The sequence below is a fragment of the Ovis aries genome, chromosome 19 (genome assembly GCF_016772045.2).
Source record: "Ovis aries strain OAR_USU_Benz2616 breed Rambouillet chromosome 19, ARS-UI_Ramb_v3.0, whole genome shotgun sequence".
NCBI lineage: Eukaryota > Metazoa > Chordata > Mammalia > Artiodactyla > Bovidae > Ovis > Ovis aries.
The window spans coordinates 11,721,652-11,733,916 of record NC_056072.1 but is presented as its reverse complement, the minus strand read 5'-3'; the positions used below and the strand labels follow the sequence as shown (position 1 = coordinate 11,733,916).

Below are 12,265 nucleotides of genomic sequence, written 5' to 3'. Positions count from 1 at the left end.
GCATAAGGCAGGTCAGCCTAACAGGAGTCTGTTTAGTAGGATTTCTTTTCACACTATTTGACTAGTATAAATCCCCATTCCTATTTAAGCACATACAAAAAAATGTGTTTAACATTTAAACCAAAACAAAAGCACATATACTTTAATGACTCAACAATCATAACTACTTACCTCAGAATTTGTTAATGATTCTTTCACTCTGGGAGACTAAAAGAAATACAAAAAAAGGAGGCTTGTTAACTGAAAACTCAGGTTACTTGTAGTCAGTTCCAAAACTGCACGGAATGGTGAAATGCAAGTCAACTCCATTTCATTCTGATCCATAATTAAATCATCGGTAACTCTAGTGAGTTTTCTGGAAAAAGAAAACTAAAATGATATTACTGTATTCTTTGTCCAGCTAGCCTATAATGTATCAATATATTCATAGTATTTTAAGAGTTCAGAACTTTATAGCAGAAGTTTATAGCAAACATATAGGGACTATCAGGTAGTAGGGAGGTCACATTCTTCAAAGTACAATCCTTTCTACTAATCATCCACATATTACATGCGTAATTTCTCATACTAAATGTAAACAGTCAAGCTAATTATCCAATATATTTTTAAAGCAGAATAATTCTGATTATGGACTTCAGTAAAGAAAACCTGAGCCAAAACTGAAATTCCAATTATAACCTGCCATATGAAAATTTAAAGTTAAACTGATTTAGTAAATCATAAGTTAGCAGTAATTCTGGATACAAGCACTGGAAAATACAAAAAACAACAACATATCTCTAAACAAATTCAATTTATGTTAAATTCTACTAAATGTGAATGTGGACTTCTTATAAGGCCAATTTACAGGTTTTTAAATTTTTCATTACCATTAAGGAGATTCAAGGTTCATGCAATACCTAAGGTATCACAGCAAGTATATGCCAACAACAACAACAACAAAAAAAATCCTTAGTTTGGAAATAATTCAAACTTACAGAAAAATTTTAAGAATAAGAATAATACAAAGAACACTGCCATACCTTTTACCCAGACTCATCCAATATTAGCCTTTCTCCTTATGTGCTTTATTAGTGTTCACTTTCTTTCTTTTTATATATATTTAATCAATCCTATACCATTTGAGAATAAGTTGTATATAATCGTGGCTCTTTACAACTGAATAGCTGTGTACTTAAGAATAGGAATATTCTGTTACACGACTTTACTAAAATTATCAATTTCAGTAAATTTAACAATAATGCTTTAATTAACTACACATAATACAGCTTTTCCAAAGACTTCCTACTGTCCTTTAGGGCCTTTGTTTTTCTAGTATAAGATTCTGTCTAGGATCATGTACTGCAGTCAGTCATCGCGTCTCTCTAGATTTTATCTGACACATAATCATTTCCCCTGCCTAGTACATATTCTGAATAGACTGCTCCTAATTTGTGCTCTGATCTTTCTTCATGATTTAGACTGAAATCAATTCTATATAGTGATTATCTTCTTATGGTACTGTGTTTTAGAGACTCTCATGTACCCTGTGATCCTTATTAGTGATGTTAATTTTTATCACTGAGTCAAGGCATTTTCTGATTTCTCAGGTAGGCAGTAGCTATTTTCCCCCTTGCAACTAATAGGCAATCTATGGAGAGATACTAGAAGACCATGTGAATAGCCTGTTCATCAAAGATTTCCCATATATTTAGCACCCATTGATGATCTTTATGATTGCTTTATGATGGCTATAAAAGGATGAATTTCCCCATCCACACCTACATTTACCACCACTGGCAGTTTACTGTAATGAAAAATCATCATTTTCTCCCCATTTGTTTATATCTATGTATTATTTGTATGGGCCTACTGACTCCTATTCTTTTAATGATTTATAATTATTTCTACACTTTATGATGTTGATGGTTAAATTCTCCCTAATTTGGCTAGTGGGAGCTCCTTCAACTTGGCTCTTATATTAAAATAAAAAAACCTTTTCTGTCAAAACAAGATATCCCAGATTTATCTTATATTTTCCCTGTATAAGCTGTGGAATCAGCCATTTCTCCAGTGAGCCTTTGTTCTTTTAGTAGGGCATAGGATTTAAAACCAAGAGCTGAGCATAAAGTGTGCTTACTCCTACTGTTTTCCTGGCACACTGCATATTTGTAATCTTCAATTAGACGCCGGACACTGAATTTCACCTTGTTGCATGATGCTAATTTTGTATTTCTATGAATCTTGACGCTTTGTTCTAGAATACAGTTAAGCGGCTGGAAACAGTTTAATCCTTCTGTATCCTGCTTTGATGCGTTTTAGTTGGGTCTGGAGCAGTGTTCAGTATCTAGGGCAATATATTATACCCCATTCCTGAGAAGTCTACTGAATGCCCTGTGAATTTTAAATTTCTCCAGTCTGGCTGCTGTTTCTGGCTGTGTGAGTGCTGGGCACTGTTCTCCACATGGGTAGTTTTTTCACATACAGTAATCAATAAGTATTCTGCTAAGTACTCAAAAGGGAAGCTCTAAGCTTCTTTCTCTGGATAACTGTCTCCTTCCTGGTACTCTATCAAATTTTATCTGATTTCATTTTTTACTTTTATTTACTCAACTTGGGAAAATACTTTCAAGCCACAATGAAAAGAATAATCAATCAAAGCTGCCCCCAAACTAACCTGGATGTTAGAATCAGCTGAGAAGGACATTAAAATAATTATATTATGTAACTTCAAAAAGTTAAGCAGAGACATGGAAGATACAAAATCAAACACTTAAATCAAATTTTAAGTATCTAACAACCAAACCAAACACCAAATCACAATTCTAGCATTATGTCTGAGATGAAAAAGAGATTGCATGGCATTAGTAGCAGATTAACACTGCAGAAGGAAAGAATAATGAACAGGCTAGCAATAGAAACCATGCAAAATGAAACTGAGGGAAAAAGAAGTTTTAAAAGTGAAAAGATCAGTGAACAGTCAGACAACTTTAAGCCTAATATACATGTCATCTGACTCTTCAAGATGGAAGGACAGAAAAAACTATTTGAAAATACGATAGCTGAGAACTTTCCAAACTTAAAAAACACTGTAAACCCAAAGATTCAAGAAGCTCAATAAACCCTAAATATGAAGTGTGGGGGGAAAAAATCTAGGTATATCATAATCAAATTGCTCAAAACCATTCATAAAAAAATAATCTTAAATATCAGTCAGATTATTAATAATCTTAAAATCAGTCAAAGTTAGCCCATCTCATTTTATTGCACTATGCTTTCTTTACTGCACTTTGTAGATACCATAGTTTGTTTTACAAACTGAAGATTTGTGGCAACCCTGAATTTAGCAAGTCTATCAGTGCCATTTTTCAAACGTTATTTGCTCACTTCATGTCTTGGTGTCTATTTCCAGCAAAAACTAACACACTCACACACTATCCAGGATATACAAAACGAAAATAAGGTAAACTGTTCCTCTTCAGATAGAAGGTTAACAAATTTTAGGGACTAGGTTTCAACTGTTAGGCTTTCAAGTTCACTAATCTTTTCTTCTGAAATGTCTAATCAGCCATTAATCCAATCTAGCGTACTTTCATCTCAGACATTATAGTTCTCACTTCTCAATTTAGTTCAGTTTTATATACCCTAAATATTATCACAGTAAAACTGATATTTCAGTCCCCCTCTCCATGGAGATTTACTTGGGCTCCTGTTGTTAATAAAGTGTTCAAAATATTCTGTCTGTGTTTTTTTATATTTTATCTGGTTAAGCTGAACAGAACCACAGAATATAATATTATCTAAGGGGCTTCAGACAGTAAGACAGAACTCTATAGCTAAAGCATATAGTTTAACAAAACATACCCTGAGTTGTGAAATTGCTGCTTTTCCTTCCTCACTTTCTTCATCAAATTCATCATCACTCCACTCCCAGCCACCGTCTTCCGTCTTGTGAAGACGGCCACTGGAGCCTGGTACTCTCCGAACCTGCTCGTTAGGAAGAGAGACATGGACTGTGGGAGTGTTTGACACTTATGGTATAGAAAAGTCAGTCATATTTCTCTCTCTTTCTATTACTTCAACACCGTAAGTAGATAATAATTTTCCCCATAAATAAGTTTTCCCATATAAAGTCACATCCACCATGCTTCACTTGCTTTCTGTTCCTAATCTCCACTATTTGTCTTTACTCACAACCACTGACTTTCCCTGTACTTTGATAGTCTGAGCCTGCACATCATCCAAATCCCTCTTATGTGAAGTCAGATGAAATCTGAGTAATGGCTTCATATCTTCAGACATCAAGAAAAAATGGGGGCAGTTTAAGCCCCAAATAAATAAGTTCAAGATAAAGAAGATTATGGGGTTTTTTTCAATTTTAACTTTTAGAATCACAATTTATGCCGGTTCAAGAGGACTACAGCTGTGCAAATATTAAGAAAAAGAGCAGTCCCCTAACTTTCATCTTCTTCCCCACAGGCAACCACTTTCAATTCATTTTAGCTTATTCTTTTAGAATGTATATATATTCATCTCTCTGAGTAATCTGTTCTTATTATTAACCCTTGATTTCCTGGTTTTAGAAATTATCTATTGACTTCTTGCTACAGAAGATGAGAATTTAACCTTATTATTAATTCCCTACTCTTTTTTCAAGATACACTGTAATTCTGGGTAAATCAATTGTTTATATAACATGATTATATAAACTATACGGTTGAACCATATATATTACAATTACTTTTCTTTCCTGTAGAACTTTTTTATTTCCCCTGGAGTTAACATTTGCTTTCTTTCTTTAAAAAAAGTTACTTATTTTTTGGTCTCTGTTGCTGCATGTGGCCTTTCTCAAATTGCAGCGAGGAGGGGGGATATTCTCTAGTTGCAGTGTGTGGACTTCTGATGTGGAGCACAGGCTCTGAAGTGTGGGCTGAGTAGGTGCAGCACGTGAGCTTAGTTGGCCCATGGCATCTGGAATCTTCCTGGACCAGGGATCAAACCCTGTCCCCCGCATTGGTAGGTGGATTCTTCATCACTGGACTACTAGGGAAGTCCTGTTTATTTCTTACTTGTCATATTTATCCCCAGATTCTCTGTTATGTAAACCTCCTCTCACCATATTCATATACATTAGGTATTCATCAGTGTCATCTTCTCAAGGAAGCCTCTCACCAGAGCCCCGCGATCTGTTCCATCAGACTGACACTATGCTTCCTCAATCACATGACTCCCCTATTCTTACTTTAAGCACTTACTCTACTATTAGCCTGGTCTATTTACTAAAGCTGTGCATTTCTGAACGTAATTTGATTCCACTCCCACACTCCACTTAATAGTTTGCCTAGTAAAAAAAGAAAACAATTTTGGGTTAGAAAACATTTTTTTCCCCTAGTGTTCAACATAAAGCTCCATTGTGATGTGGCTTCCAGAGATGCTACTGAGGTCCTTATGACTGTTGATTCTAACTGTAACCTTTCCCTGTTGTCTGGAAGGCTACAGGATCTTTTCACCTCCAGTATTCTGAGCCGATGCAATGAACATGAACTAGGGCAAACTTCAGGAGATGGTGAGGGACAGGGAGGCCTGGTGTGCTGCAGTCCATGGGGTCGTAAAGAGTTGGACATAACTGGGTGACTGAACAACAGCAACAACATTCTGAGCTACCGTGGTAATGTGCTTTAGTGTTGATCTATTTCCATTCATTGTGCTGGCTACTTGAGCTCTTTCAAACTGGAAATTCATGAAATTTTTCTTGAATAATTTTTCAGTGATATCGTTTCTTCTGTTTTTCTCAGTCTTCCTTTTCTGTAACTCCTTTTACTTAAACGTTGAGCCTTTTCAACTAATCCTCTAACGTTCTCATCTTTTCTTGGCTTTTTGGCTCTATTTTCCGGAAAATGTCCTCAACTTTACCCTAAAATCTTTGTAATGAATTTTTTTATTTTTTCTATAATGTTTTCAATTCCCAAGAGCTTTTTGCTGGTGGTAGTGCCATTCTCTAAATGCTTCTTTTCTTAAATTAACAGCTAAGACATAATTCATATAACATTGATCCATTCAAGGTATTACAATCCAATGATTTTTAGTATGTTCAGAGTTGAAAAACCATCTATACAATCAAATTTCAATCATTTTCATCACTCTCTCCACTTCCCACAAAACATCCCATACCCATTAGCAGTCCTACCCATTCCCTTACAATCTGCTCAAGTCCCAGGCAATCAGTAATCTACTTTCTGTCTCTCTACGTTTGCTTCCAGAAGGATATTTCACATAAGTAGAATCACAGAATATCTCTTTCAGTTAGCACAATGTTTTAAAGGAACATCCATGTTATGGCACGTATCAGTACTTCATTCCTTATTAATGCTGAATAATAATCCATTCTATAGGTTCATGACATTTTATATATCCATTTATCAGTAGATGGACCTTCAGTTTGTTTCCACACTTTAGCTATGAATAATACTTCTATGAACATTCATGTACATGTTTTTATGTGTACAGATCTTCAATTCTCTTGGGTATGACTAGGAGTAGACTTGGCTGGGTCATACAGTAACTTTGCTCAGTAACTGCCACAAAAGTGACCACACCATCTTCCATTTCCATCAGTAATGTGTGAGGATTCCAGTTTCTCCACATCTCTATCAATACTTGCTGTTGTCTGTCTTTTTTGTTATAGTTATTCACGTGGGTGTGAAGTGGTGTCTTCACTGTTTCACGGTGGAAAGAAACTTCCCAACTCACTCTGGTAGTTGCAAACAGTGATTAATACAATTTAGAATTAATTAATTATGTACCATACTTTTTCATTCCAGTTGAAAGCAGAGTACTGCTGAGGCACAGACTATTGCTAAAAGAATATATCAAGCATGCTGAAGAAAAGACTGAAAGAAAATGAGTAATATTCATACTGTTAACACAGCATTAGTCAAATACACTTTCAAAACATCAAAGTAAAACTTCTAATTTCTCAGAAAAACTGAGTTAAATCCACATTTACCTTTTTAGCTCTTTCAGAAATGGTTGGTGCTCTCTGCAATATTTTTTCTTGAAGAAACTCTTTATTCTGGAGAGGAAAAATAAGTTTTCTTTTCATAAGTTTTTACTGAACAAAAAAATTGACACAGAAATATTCACCACAATTAATGTGATATAGTAACTGTTTTTATAAAGTCTGAGAAAAGCTTCTATTCTTTCATTCTGAAGATCCTTTAGTATGATACTACCATGACTTTATAAATTGAGACAAAGCTTTAATGTATTGCATGAACCACCATCTATGAAAAGTCTGCTTTAACATACGTCCTTTGGGGTTGTGGTCCCACATTTCCCAACTATAATAATATCCTATTTATCCCATATCTTTGGGAAATGAGATGTTTACTAATTCAGTAGTAAACCCTAAAATGAGAGTTCAGTATACTTCACAGAATTTTCCACAAATTTTATTTATAGTGGTAATATTAATTTTTCCTGTTTTAAGTTTTACCTGACACTTAATTTATAGAATTATCTTATATATGAAAGACTGTCCAAATAATGGCCCCAGCAATTATTTGACCTACCATCATTCTTCCAGAAATAATCATCTGAAGGCAATGCAACCTCTGAACAGTGAACCTAATGTAGGTGTTTGAGGAGGATCATCTGAATACATGAAACCAAGTTAGAATATCCTACCTTGGCTTTCTGGAAAAACTTGTGCCTTAACAGTTCTGCTGCTGTTGGTCTAAAACCAGAAAAGAAAGTTTTTATAGTTAATTGAAGTGGAATGTGGGTTTTCATCTTCAAAAATGAAAACATGATTTCTTGAGCATCAAGATAAAAACTCAGTGTACTCCACTGTCCTTCACCTGCTAAAAACCAAAAAGGAAAAGCTCAGTACAAGCACCGAACAGAATTAAAAACTCAAATAGAAGTTTTCTGATAACAATTATTGTAGGCTCTTGCAAAAATTCATTAGTGAAATGTTTCTTTTAGAAGCATGATTTCTTAATGGCTTTCAATATATTTGCTATTTAATATTTCCCATGAAGTTGGCTTTATCTACTTTAAAGAAGCAAAAAATATACATTTAAACTGACAAATCAAGAACTGTGCTTCTTGCCACATAATCACCTGTAAGTCTTCAACTTAGGTAATTACATATTCTTAAAAAATAATTTCACAATTTCCTTTAAAAAACTGAAGATTCTAAGAGTAATGTATAGTTTCCAAATTTAATCTACACTTAGTTTTTAACTTAACTGTGCAGTCTTACTTCATTTGAGCAAAGGCATTGTTGTCAACTTCACAAACTAGTATGAGAATAAAGAATAAACAATGCTACACTTAAGAAATTGGACCTGACTGACACCATATACCTACCATGTAATGCTGAACAAGTCACTTCTCTAAGGTTCAGTATTACCTGGCTAAATCCCTAAAAGCAGTGGTTCTTAAACATGGCTGTGCATTATAATATCTGGGAGTTTAAAAAAAAAAATCCTTTCAACTAAAGAGATGAGGGTCATAATCTAGCTATGTAAGAACAAGGCAGCAGGTAGCCTGGGTTTTGTGTTGCCCTCCTGGAATACAATTGGCATACCAGATGGGAACTGTCACACAAGAGAGAAATAAACTATCTTACAAATATAAAAAACCCCAGGCTGTTCCTGTAACAGTTACAGCAAAATCCGTGGAGGCAAACCTGGGTGCAGTTTTTAAAACTCTCCAGCTGATACCAAAGTGCACTCAAGCCTGAGGACCAGGGCCTCAGAGGATTCTCATAGAAATCAAGACAGAATAAATGTGGAAGTGCTATGCAAACTCAGAGTAGACGTCACCATTCCTACTTTTCAGTCACAATTTCAGTATGTTTACCAGTTTGTCCAACACTGTTTCTTATGATTTGTTCCTTTCTTATGGGCTCACTTCCTTCTTTCTAAAATACACTTCAGAGGAGTTCTTTATGTGATAAAACATGACTGGAAAACTTAATTTTTGACTAAAATTATTTCATGCTTACTGGTGAATGAGTTTGACTAGATTTAGAGAATTAGGGAATTCTGGGTTAACAGTTATTTTCTCTCAGCATTGTTCCACTATAGTGTCTGGCCTTAACTGCTGTTATGGGGGAAGTGGTTTGTCCATCTGCCTGCTATTCCTCAGTTAGGTAATCTGTTCTCTCAGGCCACATTTAAGACCTTCTCTTTGTATTTGTGTCCAGTAGTTTCATGACAATGTATACAAGTGGAAAAAGAGGGATACTGCTTGGAATCTAGGACAATAATTCCTTAGCCTGAAAATACAGATAGTTCATCAATTCAGAAAATTCTTGGCCATTATTTCTTTGAATGTTGCTTCCAGTTCACAGTGTGGGGTTTCACTGTGTGTTTTGTAATTCTGGACTGTGATCTCTTCAGTGCAAGAATTGCAGGCACCTGGGTTTGGAAGTAGTCTAACAGTGCAGTTTCTGATTGCTTCCGCCAGAAATAAAACTGGCTTAGTAATAACTGCATTACTTTCTAATCCTGTGGGTTCCTGGATAATATGGGTATAAACTCAGACTGTAAACCTGCGGAGTGTCCAAGTCAGAGGACTTGATTATTCCGGAAAGATTTCTGTTGTGTTTCTGTGATGACAGATTTTTATTGTTGTTATTGTTCTCTGATCTAACCTTCCACTCAGGATGCATACTTATCAATGTTCTAGCTTTAAGCAGAAATCTCAGTTCAAAATCCCCATATGGGTAGGCCCTGTATCTCATTTTTAGTTCCCACTTGGAAGTTAAAACTCCAAACCAGTAGGTTACTAGACTGAACAGTGTGGCACTGAAGGCAGCCACAGGATGAGTTTATAATTCTTGGATTTATGGCTTCCTTGTTAATTCTGGCATCTGAAGACCTCCCTTTATTACAAGCTCATCTCTATTCTTGTGATTTTAAGTTTGACAGATTTATCCAGAATTTCTAGGTGTTTGGAACAGAATTCAGAATTCAGAATTTCAGTCAACTAATCTGGCAGAAGCAAAACTGTTCCCTATGTTTTAATACCAGTGTATTAAGAAAGAGGAAAAATGTTCTAAAACGAGAGGTTTGAACTTTGCTGCCTATTTTTCTTACCCTTTCCAATATTTCCAACAGTAAATTTTGAAGCCCATTAAATATACTAAAGACATGATCAAGGAAGTCAATTCAAACCTTTTAGTTTTGTTGAGCTTTAGAAAAATAAAAAGTAAAAATCTTTTAATGCTACAAAACTGAGTGGTCTATATACCACGTGAAACAGAAAAATAAGACAGAGTGAGAACAGGGCCCAAGGTTAGAAATCAGGAGTTTTGACTGACCTCAAAGATAAAAGATTATATGCAATAATCTTTAACTTCTATGCTTCTGTTTAATTCACAGATACACACATTAGATGATCATGTTCCTTTAACTCACCTGCCATTCAATCTTTCTAGTGTTAATAATAAGCTCTTTGATTTTTTGGTCTACTTAACTAAAATGCCTTTCCAATAAGGAAGAAAGTATGACTATCTGACATTAAATATAGTATTTGCTATTTCTCCTGTTAATAAAATCATAAAGAGCATTAAGATACTGGTTTATTTATAACTCTTAAATGCAAATTAAAAATAAGCCCTCCCACTAACTTGACAGCTCATTAACAAATACATTTATAACTCAAAGAAATTAACCAAGAAACAGCTTAACTATTTAGGGTGCACTGTATACTAAAAAGAAGGGAGAAAGTATATAATTCACTCATTTTCAATTTAGTATAATGGTCAGTGTATATTTTTTCTAATGTTTAAGTTTAGTTCTTTTGAATTCTCTGGACATGTATGTATGTATGCATGTGATTCATAGCCTTCCCCAGTGGTTTATACATTAGATGAAGGGGATAAGTTTTATCTCATATTTTACCTTTTTTCTGGATCTTTTTGAAGGCACAATGAAATCATTTTTCTAAATGATTTTCCGTATTTTTTCAGCATTTCTTTATCTTGAACACCAGTTTCCAAAGAAGGAGGATCATTCTGCAGTGTCAGCATTAAAACCTGTGAGAATTTTCAACATAATGTAAACTTCTGAAGATTCAGTAATCAAATGTTGTGGCCACAATTTTTCAATATAGACAACCTCCAAACATCTGAGCAGATTTTATTATCTGAAAGTTCACGTCTAGATCAGTTGTTTGGAAACTAGAGCTATTTAGGTGTTTTCCAAATAAATAATATCCTATAGACAGTTGGCTTCCCAGGCAATGTGCCTGCAAAGGCTCAACTGTATCAGCACTGTTTTGTATGTCCTTTAGTTGAAATCTTTCCTTCATGTCTTCTGTCCAATTCTTACACCAGCAAACTTAAAAAAAAAAAATGGCAAAATTAGAGTGTGACTTTGCCAACTTTACCTATTCATAGCTCTGTTTTAACTTGACCCCTTGTAACCTGGCCTTCTCTTCCCAGAACTCGTCAAAAACTTCGATCACAGAAATCACTGATGATGTCCTAGTTGACAAAGCTATAACCGTTTTAGTTTGCACTCCTCCTACCTTCCCTGCAGCAACTGTCCATCCTGAATCTCTTCCTTCTTTGACTTACATGGCAACGCACTATCTTGATGCATAGAGACATAATAACAAAGGATATGAAGGATATGAATAGGATATGAAGTCATCCTATCCTATTAATATGATGCAATTTGGGGTGATTTTCTATACTGTTTGACTTTTCAATAAAAGCATAACCCATTTTTCTAAGCACAAAGTTAAAACCAAAATTAAAAGGCTATTGTCAGAATTATTATTTGCTATTCAGATTTAATTTATATTTACTAAAAGGGGATTACTAAGGTTGTAAGTATTTTTCATTTTGAGCAAATAGGTTATTAACATGTGTATGTCTGGCTACAATTTCAGGAGTCACTGCCTACAATAACAGAAAGCAAACCTTATCTTTCTCCCTGACCTCTTTTCAAAAATAAGCCATTTCTTGGGCCTCAAACTAGCCTTCCACCTAACAGTTATAAAGAGTAATCCTTTTCAAAGCCTTGCAATCTTGACCTTTAGGAAAAAACCAAGGCCTTAAAGTATAAATAACCTTTCACCCATCAAACATATAGGTTAAAAAATATATACACATGTTTTGAATATGGACATACAGAGAGGTTTTTCATACTATCCTTACTGATTTTGTCTCTATGTTTTTAGTGCCTTAAAGGGGACAGAGTAACATTTTAAAGGTTCTAAAGTGCTCTAAGAACATAGATACATGAATATCACTATGACAAAAATT

At 34.8% G+C, this 12,265-nt stretch overlaps 1 protein-coding gene across 4 annotated transcripts in view; it reads right to left on the bottom strand.

Moving 5' to 3' along the window:
• Nucleotides 1-12,265, bottom strand: part of OXSR1 (oxidative stress responsive kinase 1) — an 85,091-nt gene that overhangs the window by 13,536 nt on the left and 59,290 nt on the right. For all 4 annotated transcript variants that reach the window (XM_060402086.1, XM_004018228.5, XM_060402087.1 and 1 more), the window contains 5 exons: nucleotides 10,896-11,029; nucleotides 7,666-7,714; nucleotides 6,986-7,051; nucleotides 3,844-3,966; nucleotides 172-207 (listed from right to left, as the gene is read on the bottom strand). In XM_060402086.1, coding sequence (XP_060258069.1) covers nucleotides 172-207; nucleotides 3,844-3,966; nucleotides 6,986-7,051; nucleotides 7,666-7,714; nucleotides 10,896-11,029 — 408 coding nt within the window. The remainder of the gene's footprint in view (nucleotides 1-171; nucleotides 208-3,843; nucleotides 3,967-6,985; nucleotides 7,052-7,665; nucleotides 7,715-10,895; nucleotides 11,030-12,265) is intronic.